The 21,514-nt window shown below is 42.3% G+C and overlaps 2 protein-coding genes across 14 annotated transcripts in view; one reads left to right on the top strand and one right to left on the bottom strand.

The window, feature by feature from the left end:
• The window catches only part of LOC147023131 (G1/S-specific cyclin-E1-like), a 62,226-nt gene extending 44,407 nt beyond the window's left edge, over positions 1-17,819 (top strand). For 5 of the 8 annotated variants that reach the window (XM_085888246.1, XM_085888248.1, XM_085888241.1 and 2 more), the window contains 2 exons: positions 7,122-7,280; positions 15,795-17,819. The gene's annotated coding sequence lies outside the window, so the exon portion shown is untranslated. Of the gene's footprint in view, positions 1-7,121; positions 7,281-15,780 lie in introns of all 8 variants that reach the window. The other 3 variants (XM_085888242.1, XM_085888243.1, XM_085888245.1) reach the window with 3 other exon arrangements.
• DPY19L3 (dpy-19 like C-mannosyltransferase 3) overlaps positions 6,731-21,514 on the bottom strand; it is an 86,704-nt gene continuing 71,920 nt past the window's right edge. For all 6 annotated transcript variants that reach the window (XM_085888238.1, XM_085888237.1, XM_085888235.1 and 3 more), the window contains exons 11-19: positions 21,245-21,318; positions 17,944-18,117; positions 17,695-17,817; positions 15,902-16,013; positions 14,704-14,760; positions 14,298-14,380; positions 14,000-14,132; positions 12,604-12,762; positions 6,731-12,281 (exon numbers count right to left, since the gene is read on the bottom strand). In XM_085888238.1, the coding sequence (XP_085744364.1) occupies positions 12,123-12,281; positions 12,604-12,762; positions 14,000-14,132; positions 14,298-14,380; positions 14,704-14,760; positions 15,902-16,013; positions 17,695-17,817; positions 17,944-18,117; positions 21,245-21,318 (1,074 nt within the window). In that variant the 3' untranslated portion in view covers positions 6,731-12,122. The remainder of the gene's footprint in view (positions 12,282-12,603; positions 12,763-13,999; positions 14,133-14,297; positions 14,381-14,703; positions 14,761-15,901; positions 16,014-17,694; positions 17,818-17,943; positions 18,118-21,244; positions 21,319-21,514) is intronic.

Here is a 21,514-nt window from a genome sequence, read left to right as displayed (position 1 = left end):
GAGATTGCCCTCAGTTGGGTTTGCTTTCCATGAGGCAAAGGCAAGTTGTTTCAGGACAACTGCCTCGCCAGAAGCTTCAGTAAAACAAGGGCGGGAGGAAGGGTAAGACAACTGAACACGAGAAGGGATAAATCTGTGCATGAAGGAGAGCAAGTTTCTTTGAAAGAATTCTCAGGATGAGTTGATGTTTGAGAAAGTAGTGATAGGAGACCAGTCTGTAAGTTTGATGGCTGCTCGGAGACCCTGCCAGTCGGCTTGAGTGAAATGCCAGACTCGACGGCGGTGAGGTGGTTCTCTGATAACAGCCAGAGAGATGTCCACTTTGACAAGGACGTGGTCAGAAGAACCAATTGGAGCGAAGGAAGAGCAGCAGATATTGTAAGGGAAATTTGTCAAAATCAGATCCAGAAGAGATGGAGTACCATTGGTTGAGATCCGGGTCGGGAAGTTGACCGATTGAGTCAGTCCCAATGAGTCGCAGAAAGCTTTTGCTGAGGTGCCATGGCAGGTGAGAGAGGTACCCACACCTAGCCAACTGGCGTGATGACAATTGAAGTCACCACATAAGAGGAAGAGAGTTTGGATGAGAAGATAGAAGATGGTCCATGTTTTCGGATAGTGATGTATTGAAACAAACAAGGAGTAAAGAGATCGTAACAATGATGAACCATTTTGGAAATAGTATTAGCTATCAAGACGCACAGAGGTACATCACCACTATGGCACAACTCACTGATGAACCAGAACAAGACAAGCCATTAATCTCATATAATTTAAAAAGTGAACTATTCACTCATTGTGCCATTGACAACTTGGATTTTCACGAGCACACTCCAGATGGTAGCACAATGCATGGGACAACGCACAACATCTACTAATATCCAATAAATACGGATGATCTCTCAAGTACCTATGCTTCAGTACCATTAGCTAAATCCAGAAAAGCTTCTTGTACAGGGATTCAGCCCTTCCATACCAAAGACAGTGGTTTGACCTTGCAAGATCGACAGCGTAGTCGTTCTATGAGTGGTGTAAGCCTGACACACGAAGAACATGCAACTAATTTATTATCAGACCACACAGTTTCTTGGCAGTTGATACAAAACGACTGTTTTCAAACTGTTGACCATGACTGCGTCATTTCATGGAATGCCTTTCATGCCTTTTGGTGGAGGAGAGCACATCACAGACATTGATTGGGTATGGGCCATTCTTCCCAGAATCTCCAACAAAACCTGATGTCATTGAAGCTTCAGTTGAATACTGTATCACAGTCACACAAGCACTAGGCCAACAGCATTGTGTACCGACGTGCGACCAAGCCATATACGAAATAAACCTCGGACTTCAAAAGAAGAAGCCAGATTAATATAAACATCTGATACTACGTATGGGGGGGCTTCCATATAGCTAGCAACTTCCTCGGAGCTCTTGGCAAACTCTAAGTCCTCTGGTATTGAAACTCTCATTGTGGAAGCCAAGGTGTTTCTCGGTGGAACCATGAACAAGCTCATGGCTGGCAAGGACTACTACAAGATGGCACGATGTAATACTCTGGTGATGTCTACTATGCTGGAGCTGTTCTGGGAAGCTTTTGAATCATGGACTCTGGACGAACCTGGTGTTTATCTTGATGTGATGGCCTCACTCAACGCAGCTATTCGTAAGCTAGCAGAAGCAGTAGCCCATGAAGACACCACAGCCGCATTGCAGGCACAAGCCGAGATGATTGCAGTTGCAGATGATGTTCAAAAGTTGTTGTCGGATTTTGAAAATACACTGTGCAACTCGCCTACAGCCAAGCTTTGGATTATGTACATCAACATGGTACTCCTCCTCAAACGGTATATAGCAGCAGAACGAAAAGGGTGCTGGGAGGACCATCTCACTGAGGTCGAAGGTCACTGAGGTCGGTCTACCTGACTTGGTTTCGGCTGGTCACATTTTTTTTCAAAAATCTTTATTATATTAAATTTAATTGTATTCACTATTTTAGGGTAGGTAATTGGCTAACAAATATATATATATATATGTTAAATGAATATTAATTGACCCTAATGTATCTACTAGAAGTTATTTTGAGAGCACAAAATCAAGTTTAAGATGAATGAAAACATATTTACTGCTGATTCAGCTATTTTTGGGGGTCAATTTGCACTGAAACTTAATTTTTTTCAACCTCTAATTGGCGAAATTTGACACATGTGACCTCAGCATATGAAAGACCATGCCAACGTCCTTACTAGGGGTTGAAATCAACTGTCTAACTTGATATTTGAAGAACTTATGAAACGTTTTTTGAAAAATTAGTGACACCGAAAATCGCACCCATTTTTTGGTGGGTACGTATGTTCAAATACAATTTGTGAGATGTTCGCAATCGAGATGGCCGAGCAGGCCTCTTGATTATTAATCCAGACACTAAACTAAAGAAAAAATGAGGCCTGCAAAGTATAGGAAGCGGTGTCCGGTAACTCCTAAAATAGCGGCCTTTCTGAGTTTGGATCCCTGACCATATCAAGGGAAAAGCGAACCACGTGATCAAGAACTTTCTCGGCAGCAGATTTGTTACATCGGCGCATCACATCGTATAGAACAGCCAGAACAGCGAATTATCCACTGGGCCTGAAGAATGTTTGAAGCATTGAACTAAAATTAATTGCTGGATGATGAGTATGATGGAGATGCTACCAGCGACAGGGTCATCAATTTCTCTCTTCTGATGAGGCTCGAATATCTGGTCTTCTCTTAAGTTTGCACTGAATGCGGTTTTTACTAACCCTCACAGCTCACTTTCGCACCATCGTAAAGTCAAAAATCGTAAGTCAAACCATCGTAAGTCGGGGACCGGCTATATACATATATATATATATATATATATATATATATATATATATATATATATATATATATATATATATATATATATATATATATATATATATATATATATATATATTGTTGTGGTTACCAAATTCGCAAACCACCATTCAGGTCCCTTAGGTGAGGTATCTCGGTAAGTGCATGTGTAGTTAGGCCCAAACCCGTTGTCTAGTGGGAATACATGTCATTTATACGTGCTGCGACTCTTCAGGATAGCCGTTTTTCTTTTACTATCTTTATTTTGGACCAACCGCCATGATTACCACCACAACCACAACATCAACCACCAACCACAACGCCGCTTCACCACAACCGCCACGACCTTCACGTCACACCTCGCAACCGTAGCATCGCCACCGTTCTTGCCCCGCTGTGGGTACCGGTGTTGGACTCGTGCAGGGCGCACGTTGAACAGCGTGTACAAAATCACGGATTTTGTGCTTCAAAAACGGATCAAAAACGACACACGCCCACTTTTTGCCGTCCAATCGGTGAGCGAGGGGCGATTTGGCCCCGCCTCCAGAACGATCGATATATGCAAATTTGTGGATCAAAAGCCTTCACGCCCACTTTTACTCGGGCCAATGGGGAACGGGGTGAAAGGACAAAGGGAGGGGGTCAAAGGCGAAGCTACGGGGGGGATAAAAGGACGGTGTTCGTCAGTCAGCAGAACGAGAAGGAGTCAGAGGGAGAAAGAGTCAGAGAAGAGTGTGGAAGTCTGGAGCCCGAAGCCTGCAGTAGCTGGAGAAGCTGAAGAGAGTCGAACGAGGAGAGCCCAAAGAAGAGTCCAGGGTGGAGAGTCCAGAGGCGGAGAGGCGGCAGCGGCGAAGGCAGACGAGGGGGTGCTCGCGACGGTGCCGGGAGCTGCACGCCCGAGGAAGGCCGGCAGCGCGACCTGGCCGAGGTGGAGACGCACACCAGGGATAATAAAGATCCTCTATACCCCGAGCATCAGCAACCCCCTCCTGTTTCCCCCCGCGCTGAGATAGTGCGACCAAGGGGGCCCCTTTTCCCACCCCCTGCCAGGCACTGTCCGCGAGGCCCGCGGTGTGAGGCGCCATCGCCGCTCCGCGTCTCATCACCAGACGGGTAGGCGCGACCCGGTCTCGGCCTCAGGCCCGCCTCATTCTTGGGGGTATTTCTTTTCCTTGGTTTTGGGTATGTGTTGTCGGCGCCGTCTGTGAAGTAGAATTGTATAAGTGTTGCCGTGTGCTCGGTAGTCGGTATTAGCTCTGCATTGTTTTCACTTTTACATTTGCTTGTTGTGTAAATTGCATTGTTTTTTTGTGTGCTTTTGGTGGAATTGAATATGTGTGCTTTCCGTTCGTCGCGAATAAATGTGCTTTATTGTTGAACTGTTTCCCGCTTCGCTTCGTCTTTTCCTCTATTGAATCCCCATCTTGCTTCACGTAAAGGGTTGGTAGTGGGCTGAATACGCCCGATAATTAATCAAACCGTCGAGGTCGACGATAACACCGCTCGGTTATCCCGATAGTACGGAACGGGTCGCTTAAGTGGCCCGTGTCCGAAGTCGACCTGCGGCGAGGTGCGATCGCCCGGTCTACCCTCCGCGTGGGTACTTAGGTAGGTCGAATTTGGCGAGCAACCCTATCCCACGCGGGGGCTGATTGGCTCGATCGCGGTGAGACCGAAAGGTCCACCCGTGACTGGTTTCCGGCGTTAGTCCGAGAGGGTCACGACTGGATTGTCCGTCCGGTGGGCGACGTGCCGCGATTCGAGTTACGTGGCCGTCAGCACGCCGGCGGGCGCGAAAACCGCAACAATATATATATATATATATATATATATATATATATATATATATATATATATATATATATCTCTCAAGTGACGGGCAAAGTTAGCAAAAGTATCCATGCCTAGTGACTAAAAGTTTTAGTTAATCTCAATTTCAACAATATTTAATGGACTGAATATTTATTTAAGCAAGACATTTTGGCTTTTCATTTTTAATTTGTAAAAATTTCTGAAAACATGTTTTCACTTTGTCATTGATGGGGTATTTTGTGTTGATTGGTGACAAATTTAAATTTAATCCATTTTAAAATGAGGCTGTAACACAACAAAACGTGACAAAGTCAAGGGTTGTGAATACTTTCTGAAGGCATTGTATAATGCGATTTTCCACAATGCTCTCATGGATTAAAATATATCATCAAAATTTGTTTTTGGATTTGAGGATCTGAGATTGTGGACTAAAGTGTCAATCTGGAGTAAAATCAGAAAATTTAAAAAAATTATCGATTGTTATAACTAAGTGTATTGACTTCAAGCAAGGCTCTTGCTCCCTCCTCCACATTTACAAGAAAATACAAATAAAATATAAACATGTGTTCCATCTCCAATAATTCTGACAAAAGTTTAAAATGCAAGATAAGACAAGTAAATTATAGTGAGAGTAATTACCACCTCAGAGTTCCAGTTCCATAGCAGGTACATAGGATGTCAGCCGTTGTACGAGCCTCATCCCTCAAGGGAAGCCCATGTTAAAATCTCTTTAAAAGTGTTGTGCTGTGTGGAACCCCGGCTGTTTGAACGTACCCCATTTCGTTCAACCTTGTACTAATGCAGGCACATGGGACATCCAGTTTTACATCCATCAGAGAGACCGCAAACACATTGATGAATCGGCCTGCCTAAAACTAGGAGGTTTAACCCCCCCCTTCCCCTCCCCTCTCAAGTGATCTCACTTTAGCCTCCATGAGGTATAAGGGGGTAAACTAAGCCCACCCCCTTAAGTCTCCCTCTCACTTCTCCACCTCCATAAGGTGTAAGGGGGTAAAGCTAGACTCAGTAACCCTCCCCCACTTCCCTTTGAGTCACCCCACCAAACGCAAGTCAAAAACACCCCCTTCCACCTCGTCGCTCCCCCCTCTTGGTAGTCCTAAAAAATAAAAAAGTTGAATTGAACCTCGTGTTCGGAACTCCACCATGTCGCTTCGGTCAAGGCAAAAACCAACATTTTGTGAGCTCTGACGCTTGATATATTTTTGAATTGAATTTTGCTAATTTTCCACTTGAATTCCACTTTTAAAGAACTCTGTTCAAAGGTGAACCTTTGTGGTTGTCATTTTGGTGTACTTTGTGGCTTGCCTTTGGTTATGCGAATAATCTGGAACCGTGTCGTCTGTGCGTTTTCCTCGCTCACAAAGGTCCACTTGCCAGCGCTCATACGGGACGTTACTTGATACCTTACTGTAAATATTTATCTATCTCTCTCTTTCTCCCCTTGCCCCCCTCTTGCCATTCCTGTCAGTGAAGTGATAGGTGGTATTTGCTGCTGTTATTATATAACTTAATAAAAAAGAAACTGCTTCCTAACGAGTCGAAGTATGAGATGCAATAAGTTACTGTAAGCCTGCAATGCTTAAAAAAAAAAAAAAAGAGAAAAGTTTATCCCACTGTTGAATCTCTCCAAGGAGGGTGTCATTGATGAAGTGAATATTTTCTTTAACTGTTGGTAGAATACAATAGGTCACTAACAATTGTGCTTCAGATTGTGCCCAAAATGTATGATGATGATGATGATGATGATGATGGGTGCCAAACTTGTTGGGCCCCAAGCTCCATTTCATGTGCATTCAAAGCAAGTATTAAAATGTTACACAAGTGTCCTGATAAGGTACAAGCCAGGTGAATAATCAGGTTTGTGTATAAGTAATTGTTTCCTCTAGAATCTGGATAGTTGAACAACCCTGGCTTCCGAAAGTGTATTCAAAATATGCAGCTCTGTGTAACATTCTAGAAGTTTGCAAAAGTCCTGCAAGATCGATTTGATTTTGGAAATTGTAATAAATCAAAAAGGATGCACAATTAAACAGCTGGGTAGAATATGGTGAAAAGAGTTTAATGCATCTGTTCAATTAATCTGATACATGTGTAAACCAATGAACTTCAGGCAGGCAAACATAGAAACAAACAAACTTCCCCAAACCACTAAGTTATTTCTTTTCTGCCCTTGTATTTTCATTATAAATCATTTGTGTGTCTTCACTTGAACCATCAAACTTCATTAAAAAAAAAAAAATTGAGCAACAAATTTTGCATGCAACAAACCTTTTGACAAAATGATGTTGAAAGAAAAACCAACAAATATTCTCTAAACAATCACATTCTCATGCCTTTGGTAACAAAAACTAAAATAAGTTTACAAATACTCATACTGCTAACATGGACCAACTGACTAATAGCCATCCATTTTCTCTTTATTCCTCAAGTGACGATTCTGACTGCCATCATGCTGGTTTACTGGGAATTCGCTCTGCAACAACGAGCCACAGTACTGCAGCTTAGGCCTACTGATTCTGTGGGTCTGATGCAACCTGAACTTCCAAAACCAAATCTCTGCTAATGGTGCAGCTTCCCTCCAGAATCTGGTAATGATCAATGTTTCATCCAACCCCCCTCCCCCCCCCTCTCGTTCTTCCTTCACCTCATTTGGTGCCTCTGACCATGTTCTTATAAAAATGCAAATCTCTTTGGCTGTTATATAATTTCTACAGTAAAGCAGTCTGGTTATTTGCTCAGGTTGACTGTTAGGGACAGATCTGTCATTTGAGGGGAAGGTTTTTGTAAAAGTCTGGTCATGCACTTGGTCTATTACTCGCGCGCTGGCCGTAGGCCGATCGTGCAAGTATTGCAATGATCCAGTGTGGGTGATTTGTCATCAGAATAACTGGACAATAATTGCAGTTAGAATCACTAAATTTGGCACAGAGCTTCATATTGTGAATGTTTAAGATGACTTCAACTTTGTATTCATAAGGAAAAATAAAATGACAACTGGAACGGCATTCAGTAGGAGCGCGTACCTCCGCTAGGCTGAACAGTTGACGTTTTGTATTCAACCGATAGGCTGGATCTGCATCCAGACCTGTACCAAAATCTAATCAGATTGTGCTCACCACCTACCCAAATCCACCAAATTTTGTCCTGAACGTCCATAACTTTGAGCTATCATGCTATATATCATTTATGACCCCATCTCTCAATTGAACATATATAAAATAGTATCCGAATCTTTACGAAAATTGAAACAATTCGTCCTCGTCGAAAACCCAACCTGCCACCAAGTTTTGTTCGAATCTTCCTCCCTCCTTCGTATGCAGCACAAGGTTGCTGGTAGCATCATTGGCTGAGGAGCGGCTGTGTCGCTGATGTAATGCCCCTATTGTCAGTACACTGGTACTCATTTTGCTGACCTCGAAAGGATAACAGGCTGAGTCAACCTCACCTGGTGTTACTTCAGCAGCTCACAGGGCTTGAACTCAGGACCCTAAGATCCCAAGCTTGCCACACTTACTGCTAAGCCAACACCAAGCTTCATTCAAATTTATCCATAACTTTTTTGAGAAATCGTGCTCACAGACAGAGACAGAGTGGTGAATACGTAACCTCCACCCACCTTTAGCGAAGATAATTAATACAGGACTATACTTACTCATGCTCTGGCCGTTGGCCAGCACCTTGTATCAAGATAATTACATCTGTGAACAATATAAAGCTCTGTGCCAAACTTAGTGAATTCTAGCTGCTCACAATGTCAAGTTTTTCTGCAGACGTGTTGATCACAATACTCACACACTGAGCAGACGGGAAACATCAAAAGAGTAGGCAGGCACAATGAGCTGAAGAGACTGGAGTTGAGAGGGATATGTAACTTTCACAGGTGAGGTGATCTCGAGAGAAACAGCAGCAGTGAACACAGAGCAGAAACAGCTGACACTAACTTGGGATAGAAAGTCAGAAGCCAGGATAAATGACTTTCCCATGGGGTAGCACAAGTACGTATGCAAAGTTTGAGGGAAAAATGGCCAAGCAGTTTTCAATCTTGAAGTCAGACCATTATGATTCATAATAATAATTAATACCCAAAACTACAAATTTTAACACTGCATTCAGAACTAAAACTGCAAGTTGTAAAAAGAGAATTAACGTAATGGAAGGAATTTACACTCTACATACTGGAAACATGCATACAGAGAGTTGGTTCACTTCTAACACTTTGTTGTCGTACATTAAATCACAAAATAACCATGACTTCTTCGAGAAACATAACTACTTGACGTGAGTCAACCTCCCTCCAGCAATCGAATCCATCCTCTAGGCCCTGGTACACAATCCTACATATAAGCAGTGGCCATCAAGCAGCTTGCTTTCTAATGGAAATGTTCAGTAACTGTGCAAGGAAAGCAACCAGCGTGTCCATCGTCGGAAAACAATCTGGCAAACATCAAGGTTTGACTCTCCAACTTATTTCTTTCAGTCCTGGTAAAAGCTTACTGTAAAGTACTTGTCTTTTGCATGGATTTAACTTTCATGCTTTTTGCTGTTGAGTAATTTTCGTGAAGGTAAAGTCCAATGAATAAATATTCTTTGTTGTACCCGTGTAAACGGTAATCGGGTTTGATGGATGAAAGTTATACACTACTACGCAACAACTAAGTACTTTACAGTATGTAGTCTGTCTGGAGATGGTGCGTTCTACTCGTCCATACCCTACCATGTCTTGCATAGCATTACAGCTGACCACTTGAGATGAGGCATTATTTTTAAACTCCATGTTTACCTCAAGGCTCTGATATCAAACCCAATGCCCCTCTTTTCCCCACCTTACCCTTCATACCCACTACCTCCTGGACTCTGACTTTTCGCCCAAAAAGTAAAAGAAAGTTCTGGCCAGCCTTGAATCTCAGATGGCATCAACATTCATGGTCTCAAATCCTGCGCTGTTACTCTCGCTTACCCTCTGTCTCTTGCCTTCAGCTTGGTCCTTCACTTTATTTAGCTCGCATCCCATCAGGTTGCAACACAGCTGACAATTACTCCAATACACAAGGATAGAAAAATAAACCTATCCTTTCGACGACAGGCCAGTTGGCTTTCTTCTAATTATAAGGGCCGCTGCACACAAGCTGACAACGCAACAACATGGTGGGCGACAGTTTTTGATAACGTGTAATGTGTGGCGGTTGATCGTAGTTAGCGACGATCGTAAAAGTTGAAGTTGCTCAACTTTTACGATGAGTTATCACTATCAACAACAATCGTGTGTGTGCGCGTGTCTGTGGCAAGTTTGACGAGCAAGTTGCTGAAGGCTCAATGAGCTGGCCTTTCCACCTCGAGCTTTACTCACAGCCATTCTTTCCTCGCACAGCGTCTGACATACCAGCACCAGTGCTAACCAAGCAGTGCTCAGAGCTTTCACCTTTTCTCATCCTCTTCCTGCATTTCTTCATTGCCTTTTTGTTTCACGGAAATTGTATCGTCCCCACTGCTGCTCAAGGAAAGATCAGATACTGGTCGAACATGTTTCAATGCAGGCAAATCTCATCTGAAGAAGGATCATGAAACAAACATAACTACAGTGGAAACCCTCATGTGGACCAACCGGGTAAGCGGACCACCTCTCATCCAGGTCACTTTTTCTCCAGTCCCTTCAGAAATTCCTATCTATTTAGTACATTGACTGATTGGCTAAGGGGACCACCCCTGGTTCGGGCCACGGACCACCATATTACCAGTCCCTTGAAGCAGATTTGAACTCGCAAGCGGACCAGTGTCAATTAGGTGCGGACATTGTTCCCTTGAGTAAATCCAAGCATATACAAAGCTCTTTGGCTGGGCAAGCACGACTAATTGCAAACAAACCGTTCCAAAAAGACATTCTCCAGATGATCACAAGATCGTGAAATGAAATTGGAAACAATTACTCTTTACCCAATGAAATCACGGGATTTTAGATCAGAATTTCAGTCACCAATAGGAAACCCACCTATGCTGCCTCGGCTCCTTAAGTTCCGTGCTCCTCTGCTGTATCGCTGAATCTGCCGCGTCATCCGTGAGAAAGCGCACCCTGGACTTTTTTTTTTTTTTTCCAACGTTGCACAATAATAATCAAAATTACTGTTTCCGTGAATAATCAAAAAGATTTTCTGTGAATAATCAAAATTACTGTTTCTGTCTGTTTCTGTGAATAAAGTACAGTACGTGAATGTGAAATATGATGTGAAATCCTTTACAAACAGTTGTTCCACTTAAGTTATTCAATATAGGAAGCTCATTCATGGCAATAGGAAGCACTTGACTGCAGTTATTTTGTCCAAACGCTGTGATACCACATATTGTCTTGGGTGTCAATAATAATAATACAATTAAATGTATTAAGGAAGTTGTACATCTTTACCTGAAGACCTACCCAAATGGTGAAACCGGCTAAGGGGGACCACCCCTCAAGCGGACCACTTTTGGCCAAGTCCCTTGGTTTGGTCCAAATGAGGGGTTCCACTGTATTTCCACTCATCAACCCTACAATAATGGTTTCTAGAACTCCCAGGCCTCACCATGTATCAAAGCCAACCACATCTTCCCTCATCCCGAGTTCTTCCCTGGTAAGTCTGAACTTCTCAACCGATAAGACCTTTCTATATAGCTCAATGGTCTTTATCGGCTGGTGTTTCTGCTTCACTGATCTCTCCTAGATACCGTGGAATGCAACTTTCAACATCATTGGTATCTTCCACAAAGAAGCAGAAACACAAGACCAGCTGCTATAATTGCAAAAAGGTTGGTAGCCTCTCTCCCCTCCCACCCTCCCTCTCCACCCAAACTTCAGGTTTTGTTGCTATTTTTTCATCCTTTCACCCCTCCCAGTCACTTAAGCTTCAAGTAAGCATTCTTCCAGCAACCCTCTTATTCCAAAACTCCAGGCTCACTGCTCAACTCTGCAATTTTGTTTCTCGCTACCCTCACTTGTGGAACTTTCTTCCTTCGTCTATGCAATTCCACACATTCCTTCACGGCTTCCAAAATGGCCGTAAACCACCACCTAAGGTAATCATCCCTCTATGCCTATGATCCTTTCGATCCTCCTTAACCCCCTCTACCCCCCCCTACCCCTCTCCAATTAATTATTGCAGGTTGGTGCGGTCCATTCCTCTTCATTAATCCCATTGTATTGTCCCACTGCCCCACTCTCAGGGTCCTGCCTTCTATTTTGTCAATTTTTGTTCTTCCATGAGCTTAAGTATTGTACACAAAATATTGTTTAATTGGTAATGAACGAAGACAAAAGAAAAAACAATTTAATAAATGCTGCTCTGCCTTGTATGTTGCAAAAAAACAAAATAAATATGCAAAATACTCTAATTTATTTGCAGCAAGTGTAAAAATAAGTTTTCAGAAAGCATTTGACAAATAAATGTTAGAGGAGGGTGAGGTTAATCATTACGCAGCTGGTACACGTGGAAGGTTTTGTTGATAAAAACTCGGTGAAAATACTTTGTATACGTGGATGAACCAGTCTTTATCTCATGACAGAATCGGCCTTGTGTAACAGTCACCAGATCTGGTGCATTCTCGCCTTCACCATCCATCACCTGGTGGTGGAAAAAACATTTGACATTTATGAAGTATGTAGTGATAGTCCACCTGGAAAAAAACCCGTTAGCATTGCCAACTAGATGTCGCAATGTTGAGATCCCCAATTCAAATCTCATCTCCAATGATTAGTCCATTGCCTCTCGTCTATAATTCAGGTGAATATGCAAGGCAGTTGGACTTCTCCAAATGTATTTGTCTTGTATGTGACTTGTATACAAGCTCTTCTCTGATCTTTAGATCAACGACAGGAGTTTCTTCATAAAAATACCTATTCTAGCGAAAAACAAATAGGAGGCAATAGCAGAGACAAGTACTGACCTGTCCATTGGCAACATCTAACAAATCTCGCAGACGACAGCCACGTTCGTGCCATCGCTCGTAGCAGATGCTGTCCTCGAGGATCAAGTAGTCAGCACCGACAGAACGCAGGATGCCATGCACAGTGCTCGGTGTGTTACGTGCATATACCTGGTAAACCTGAATTCCACAAAAAAAGTTTTCAAAATACCGTTTTACTTACCAGCTTATGAATACATGTATCATACTCAGATGCTGCACACCAGCTTGTAAAATACATATAGCAGTCGGTGCATGATTATGGGATCATGTATGAAAAACAATAAGACCATTGTTAATATGGCACTTTCAAAATGACAATCTGCCCCAAAATGCTCGGTGCACATGTGCAAAAACCCAGGAAGCTGGACAGTTTGGGGTGAAATAAAATGTATTATGTATGCGGGATAAGGATCGTTTCCTGAAATGGCTCACCAAACTTTTGAAAGAAGCTGAAAATACTTGGAAAAGTACCTGAGAAAAAGGGCTGTGCCTCTACACAAAACACTTGGATAACTTCCTCAGCTCGTTGAACGGGTACCTGCTCGTATCCTGAACAAGAAGAGTGGGCCAAACTGCCAGTAGAGGTGTAGGAAGCTCATTCATGGCAATAGGAAGCACTTGACTGCAGTTATTTTGTCCAAACGCTGTGCTACCAAATATTGTCTTGGGTGTCAATAATTTTGTCAATGCCATTCTTTTTTATTTTCTGATTTAAAAGGATATATGAAGTTCTGAATCAAAGGTTCTGTAATATTAACAGTGAAATAAAGAATTGTGGAGATTTGGAGACCAAATACTTGTGTCAATTTCAAATTATTGGTGCGTTGTTAATTTCATAGGCATTAAAAATAAGTTCCCCCAGTATGTGATTGCCCCCCGCTGTAACCTATTCTTACGGTTTGCATTTACAAGAGAGCCAAACGTGCCAAGCAGGCAGAAGCCCCGCCTTCCCAGGTTTTGGGCGAGAAAACCATACCCCGGAGGTTGACTCTGGTTTGGTGTGACATGAGACACAGAGAGAGAGAGAGAGAGAGATCTGGAGGAACACATGAGGTCGGTGTGAGGAGGGCAATTGTAGTCGTGGTAAGAACGGGGCTAGGATGAAGGATCACGCTTTGCTCTCCCCTCGGCACGACAAAATGGCTTTCCATTGTATGTGTATATTATATATATATACATATATATATATATATATATATATATATAATTAATTTGGAATTGATAAGGGAGAGGGGGGGGGGGTAAAATATCGTTAACTTGCTCAATGTTAAAAGCAGAAATCAGTGTAAATTCTGAAAAATCCATATCCCCAGAAGTGTCCAATCCATTGTTGCCATCGGTGCTCGATCCGGTGTCCGAACAGCTACAAACCCACCTGATGTGTACGCTCTCGCAGTGCCTTGTTTTCATAGTGTGGATGGTTTGTTGGGATGCGCCCTGTGCAAAGTTTCACTCCAGCCAAGAGTTGCATGCTGCCAGCAAACACTGCCTTTGGTCGTGTCTCTTGCCTGTGAGACACACAAAAAGTTGACACAGCAGCATCATGCCCCCACCCCCTCACTCAAATCAAAAGCGTGATCACAATATGCAGACAGATAGATAAATAAACAACCCCAAATTCTCATTCATTGTCTTTGTCAGTTCCTACTAGCTCTCACCCCACTTCATCTCACCTGATCCAATTCATTAGGTCAACTGTATCTGGGTCATGAAATTCACGGAGCTCTTCAAGTTCAGTTAGTGCAACTGGGAGACGCTGGAAACAGTATAAACAATTAATGCCAAGCATCTAACTCGCACCAAGCAATGTTCTCATCACTTCAAACTTCCAAGCATCTGAGTTATATCTGCTATACACTAGGTGAACCCAAAAACAATGTCAATGCAAAATGATCTGATACAACCGACAAATCTGGCAGAGGAAATTTTAAACTCATCATGGCTGTTTATTGTATGCTTTCCTTGCTATACCATGGGTACCTGGATATGCAAAGGTGCTTTTTAAACACAAACCTTTTTAACTGCTATGATTTTTTTAAAGTAAATAAATAAAATGACTACAGAGAGGAAAGGTACTACCTTGACTGCCAAGAAAGAGAGTAGAAGCAGAGGTACAAGGTGTCTGGTTATGGTTACCTGAAAGGAACATACATGAGGGTGTATGAAAAGAAACAGTTACTGGTGCGAAGATCAAGAAAGCATCCAAAACAAAATGGACTGGCAGAATCCACTTTGTACTTGAACGAAACATGACGAAGACAACAGCAAAAAAAAATAAAAAAAATAATTGCACATTTTATTAATTGGTGTTCTCAATATTCTCACAACGATTTGTTGAAAATTTGATGACGAAAGCTCGAACGGTTAAAAAAAAAATGCTATGGCCTGGACAGACACATTTAAGCTCAATAATGACAGTGGTAAATAAATAAATTAATAAACATGGAAGTTATTATTAAAAAATTTTTTTTAAATGGCCGTGTCGTGCTGATGTTTGGTAAACGGGGCGAAGGGCTATTTCTACTCACCGACTTTGCGCTTTAACATTTTGACCCAATTATTCATTGGTGTTCCCCATATTCTCATAATAAGGGCTTCTTGAAAATTTGATGACAAAAGCTCAAATGTTAGAAAAGCTACACCCTGGAGACAGACAGACAGACAAACCCCACAGCCTGGGGGATGGGCTAACATGAGTGCATTTTCACTAACCAGACCTGGGCAAAACTTGGATAAACCAAAGCAGTTAGCATGCTTGCAAACTAGCTGCCTAGTATGGACTCAATGGCCCCTACTGCTCATGGGGCCTGATGTAACAACAAATAATAATAAATCACCAAGAGGTGCTGCATCCTGAAGCATGCAGTTTTTGGATGTGGGTGTGAATAATCTAAATAGGACACCTGCAGGAAGTGGAAGTGTTTTAATATGAATTGAATATGGTAGTGGTGATGATTGGTCAAATGGCTTATTTTGCAATGGTAAAGATATATTTTAGTGAAATATAACATCACATGCACATGTTTTGAGCATATTGACATTTCACTGGGGTATATGAGATTTTATTGCCTTTATCATTAAATTAAAAAATAAGCTCATCTAATTTTCTGGAATGTTTTTACTTTCTTACTATGGTTATTTTTACAGTACAGGAAGCATTCTCTTTCCAGGCATGGGCAAGAAGACTGAGCGGTGGGTGAGCAGCAAGACAGCTAATCAAGGAAACAACACAGTATCAAATACAGAAATGAATACAGGAACAAGTACTGTATCACACCAGTCTGGGAGAAGAGAAACGTAGTGCACGGAACAGAGCCCCCCAAATGGCCACATCGCAGATCACGGCAGCGCTGAGAGTGCACATGTGGGATGTCCAGAGGTATTTCATCCTGATGAATCAACGTAAGCAAAGTCGAGCATTTATCAGGATTATTATTAAAGTTGGCTCTTAAAAGCTGTACCCAGTAGTTATTTTATAGAATTTGCAGTGAATCCTAACTTTAAGAGTGCAAATCTTGTTTTTACCTCCGCCAGCGAAGGTGGACGGAGGTTATGTTTTCACCCCTGTCTGTTTGTTTTGTTTATGACCAGGATATCTCGAAGTTATGGACAGATTTGGACGACATTGGTGGGCAGGACAAGGAACTGATGATTCGATTTTTGTGAAGATCTGGATGCATACAATAACTTAAAAAAAAACTTTTAAGTGATTCTTCACCAATGCGAGATGGGCCAAAATGATATATAGCATGATATCTCAAAACATTGTGGACTACTTCTGACAAAACTTGTGAATGAGTTGGGTAGGTGACGAGAACAAGCTGATTAGATTTTGGTTCAGGTCCGAATCCAGATCCGGCCCATCAGTGGGATACAAAACGCAAACTGTTCAGCCTGGCAGAGGTAGGCGCTCTACCGCGTGCTGTTCTGGTTTTTAATCAAATCATGAACATTAATTCTGGACAATGAAAGGATGTATGATGATGCAGCATTGTGATGTGATGAGCACGAATGTACGTTTCGCTTTATGAAATGTACTGTTGTTGAATTATCCCGTAATGCACGTGCAGTCTACGTGCTAAGATAATTGCAAGCGAGCTGACAAGATGGAGACACCTCAATGTAGTAAATCACTGTCAGAGACTGATGATGACAGCTCGTTAATACCTAGGTATATCATGCATTCCAAATGTGGCTACCACTGCAGTTCTTACAACTCCAAAGTCTGCAAGATAAGTTATGATAATTAAGGTCCATATCATTATATCGTTTGAAGACATTTAAGTGGCCCTGCAGAGATCACAAATGCAAAACTCCACTTGGTAATATCGTTCAATACTATATCTGAGTGCACAGCTTGCAAATAAGATGTCCAACAATAACAATATGCTGGATAAGTTTACATAATGCAGAATGAGGAACTAGGCTCGCAAGTGAAGGTGATTATCGATCTGTGTCAGAGGACAGGGAGAACAATGGATGAAATCAACAGGATGTTTATTTTGGTATGCTTACCACCATCAGCAAGGTGAAGACATTTTGGTAGTTAACCCTTTGTCAGAGCAAATTTCTACACTCTCTTTTCAGCAAACTGGACTCAACACCAGGGTTGGAATAGCCAACAGAAGAAATTTGTGCCATTTCATTCAATGCAGATGAGATGTTGCTGCTGAATGATAACTTAAATGTAATTTGAGAAGCATCCAAAGCAAAGTCAGGCAGAGCATCTCACATAACTACTTGAGAATTGAGTACAATTGCATCAGGATGATGTGTCTTGGTGTGAGACGAGGGCAAACACACGGATGAATTAAATAATTTTATTGACATTTAATTTGGTGCGTCTATTAAAAGGTTGTCAAGATTGCAAACACTGCCCGTTCCATACAAGTGGGAATTTAATCACAGTACGTAGTTGGGTGGGAGAGTGAGAAAAGGAGCAAGGTGAGATTTAAAAAAACCCAAAAAGCAAAACAGGAGTGATAGGAGAGATGCACCAACAGAGCTAGTGGGGAATTCCGGGGGGACGGATCGTGAGGGGTCAAACAAAGTCACGAGCTGTTGAACTACCTCATGGTGGACAGGGCCAAAAGACCAAACCAAAACGAATGGATGAAATGGTAGTTTTTTGAAGATTGCCACACCAGACTCTGCTCTCCATCCCATTTGAGGGAGGCCTTACTCCCCTGTGCGCTGAATCGGAAACATGGGTGGCAAAAAAGCAAGACAAGATATTACATGTTTCATGGTACAGACTATAAGCCATTAGGCACATGACAAGTTATGAAAGAAAGGAAAGCGTGCAGAATAGACACACACCTATAAAAATGGCCCTTAAGTGTCTGAATGAATTGGGAGGTGGTGGTGAAGAAGCAGATGGTGAAGGCAACGGCATAAGTAGGAAAGAAAGCTGTGCCTGAGAGACGTTCAAAGGTGTCCAAAGGGAGCCAGCCGAAAGCTTTCTCGCACAAGTAAAGCTTCGCATCAATGTCTCTGCCCCACAAACATACAGCGAAAGAGCATGCGTTTTAACAATTTAATTAATCCTAAGACCTGAGTGACATACAGGTATCAATGGGACCATCACAGTGTGGATAACACACTGAAAAATGTGTTCAGAAAAATTGATACAATAGTGTAGATTTATTCACCAAGAAGGCAGAAGCTGCCAGCACAAATGAGAAACAAGTATGTGGCACAGCCACTTGTGGTTTGAAATCTTTAAAATACAGAAAACCCTCCAATATCGCTGGTTGTCTACCAATCACGGGCAACCAACCGATTGTGTTCCAATTTTGTGTCGCGGTATTTAATTTCGGCCAATCACGGATTTTGAGCTGAGACGAGTCATTGCGTCCACATGTACGACTAGCTCCCATTATGAGCCTTTTGTTGTTTCTCACACACCGTTCATTGTAGTAATCAGACCAGCATAGGGAACGAAGCTAAATTTAAAAATGAATCATCCTCAAACAGGAAATGACATATGGAGAACCTTGTAATACGAGATCTAGTAGACACACAGCAGTTAATAATAGCGCCAAAACGAGTCAAAACCTGAGTCAAATATCCGTTCAAAGATTCCTGCCAGCAAAGCATAAAAGGCATGTTCCAGTCCCATGGTCATCATATTTAAAGGATAGGAAAAAAACGCTGAATGTTTGGATCGAGGACCAAACAGAAGAGAAAAAAAATGCCATTGAGTGAACCGGTGTACGGGAGAAACCGTTGCTGCTTCACCAGCGTCTCCACGAGGCACCTGGAACCGAAGGCTCCAGTTCAACCATTGCTCATGGAACTAATCGAAGCAAAGGGATTTAGGCTGGAGCAGGTTTTTTTAACACCAAAGAGACAGGATTATTTTGAAAGAAGATGCCATCTCGTACTTTTCTGTCCAAGCAGGATTGGTTTACCATTCTTCTCCATGGCAATGCAACAGGCGACTTTGTCGTTCTCCTGATGATCCAACAGCCGCTGCATGTTCTATCTCCACATCTTTTTAACCTCTACCCCCCCCTCCAATAACAGCATCATAGTCATCTCCAAATTAAGTTTTGTGTTTTCTGTTTTCGGCAGAGTACATGATGAACAGTACGTAATATGTTTACTCTCACCCATCTCGCTGTTTTGGAGTCAATGTTAAAGATAAAACTCTGGTCTTTTGTTTAACTAGCAGAGTAACCTCCGATGGGCCATCTCGATCCAAGAATGCAACACGTTCTTCCGACGCATACCTTTATATGGGCGGTGTAAGGCAACTGACAGCTTTGTATGCACAATCACAATCGTGGTTTTAACTATCACTGCACTTTCCTGGAACCTAACCTCTGCAATATGAGGGGGTTTACTGTACTGCCTCTGGAATGTTGTGCTGAGAAGAAGAAGAAGCAGCATAGCAATTCCAACGCCATAGTCTATGTTAAAGCTGTGATGAGAAGTACCGTATTTTCCGGTGTATTAACCGCACCGATGTTTTTCACCCTCAAAATAAATGAACACATTGATCATTTTATTTTCTGATCTCGATCTAAATACATTTGTACATCAACTTTGTACGGAACAAAGTGACGGAGGCATCAACATGCTTACTCCCATGTCCACTCAATTTCGTCTAACAGTCTTATTCTCATTTTGAAGAGAGAGAGGAGAGGATACCAACAAGTTTTTTTTTTCTTTTCTTATTTTTTCATATTATGAAGGATTTTTTTGTTTGTTATTAGAAAAGGGATTCATACCGGTATCATACATATTTCTTGTGAACTTGTGGCCCTGAAATGGGCCGTTTGGGTTTGATGAAGCTTTTCTGCTAAACCCGAGGAAATCCTCGTCAATGCTTCCGTCGAAGATGGCACGTAACTCATTGTACGGATCAAGGTAGAGCAAGTCGCTGTCACCATCATTTGCAGTCTCCTCCCAAATGATGTCGTCCTCTGTGCTGTCCATGTTGTTGGAGATGCAGCATTTCAGAAATGCTCTCTTGATGGTGTCCGACGGTATCTCCTCCCACACCTTGACGATTCAGAAGGTTGACCTTTCTCATCCTCCTGCTCTTGGTATATGTCTTCTTCCCACTCATCCAGTCGGACAAGCAGCAACGTAGCCCATCCTTGAAAGGCTTGTTGGACACATCGAGGGGCTGCAGGAGCGGTCATCCCACCTGGGATGATGACGAGATCGGTGTTGGTCCGACGGAGCGGCGCGTTGGTGTCGTCGGTCTTGTGAGAAATGAACGCATCCAGGCCGAGCATGCTCCATCGTCGAGAGAGACCGCCATCTGGCCTACTACTCCAGACCGTGCACACAGTACTGGACCAGTCCATCGCAAATCCACCCTTTCTGCTGTGCATGAACAATGACGCCGGCTGGAAACTTGTCTTTGGGCAGTGTCTTCCTCTTGAACACGACATACGGGGGAAGCTTGCCACCGTCTGTGGTGCACGCGAACGTGACAGTGAATCAGTCCTTCTCATGACCAGTAGTGTTGATCGTCACGTTGCGTGCAAGGTTATTCAAGGTGGGTACTCCGCTATTAGACTTGTAGCAGTCTTTTTTACCTCCAGAGACCGGATAGCATCCGTTCGCTCATCGAATGCAACCAGGACAAAAAGTGGTGGAGCTGAGAGTGAGTTACGTGAGGTTCAGTGCACGGCTTAACGTGAAGGACGCTCTCACTGTTGTTTTTCTTGTTTGCTATATTTGGAGTGTTAAGTTATTACACACTCAATCAGCAAGTGTCCTCGCGAAAGATTAGCCATTGTGAATAATTATTTTGATGGGAGACCAGATGTTGTTGTTCTTTTGTGTTTAATGGCAGTTTCAAAGCCGCGAAGCTATACATACGCCACACACCTAAACTCCGGGCATCTTAATCTATTTAATTTCCACACACTGTTCACAAAATGCTGTACAAACTCTTAACCTGAACCGATTTTCAAAATTTTAACGGCAATATTTAGCTTTACAGCAGTTGACTGCTTAAAAAATATTGTTCATTTGGAATTTAATTGAAATTCAGCATTGATCGTTTTTAAGACATGTGTATTAACTGCAACCCCAACTTTTACCGACAAAAAAGGTGTGGATTATACACCGGAAAATACGGTGTGTAAATTCGAATTACCTTGTACTGCTCAGCCCAAACTTAGCCATCAGGAACTTGAAGATGTGTTCATCTGACTCCACCACCAGCAACATCTGCACAGACACCAATGTCAACAAACTTCTGATTAAAATGTCACAAAAAAGAACGATAATAATAAGCAGGTAGCGCCATCAGTTTTTGGTTTAACAGATGCGCGTCCATCAAAATGAAGCAAGGCTTATCAAAACATCTCAAAAAACTGGAGAAATGCTTCTTACTTTGTATTTTTTTTTGAAAAAAAAAAAAGAA

Source organism: Eptatretus burgeri, chromosome 7, assembly GCF_056783735.1.
Source record: "Eptatretus burgeri isolate ZD-2024b chromosome 7, Ebu_testis_v1, whole genome shotgun sequence".
Classification (NCBI taxonomy): Eukaryota; Metazoa; Chordata; class Myxini; order Myxiniformes; family Myxinidae; genus Eptatretus; species Eptatretus burgeri.
The sequence above is the reverse complement of the archived record's forward strand: the minus strand, read 5'-3'. Positions and strand labels throughout refer to the sequence as shown.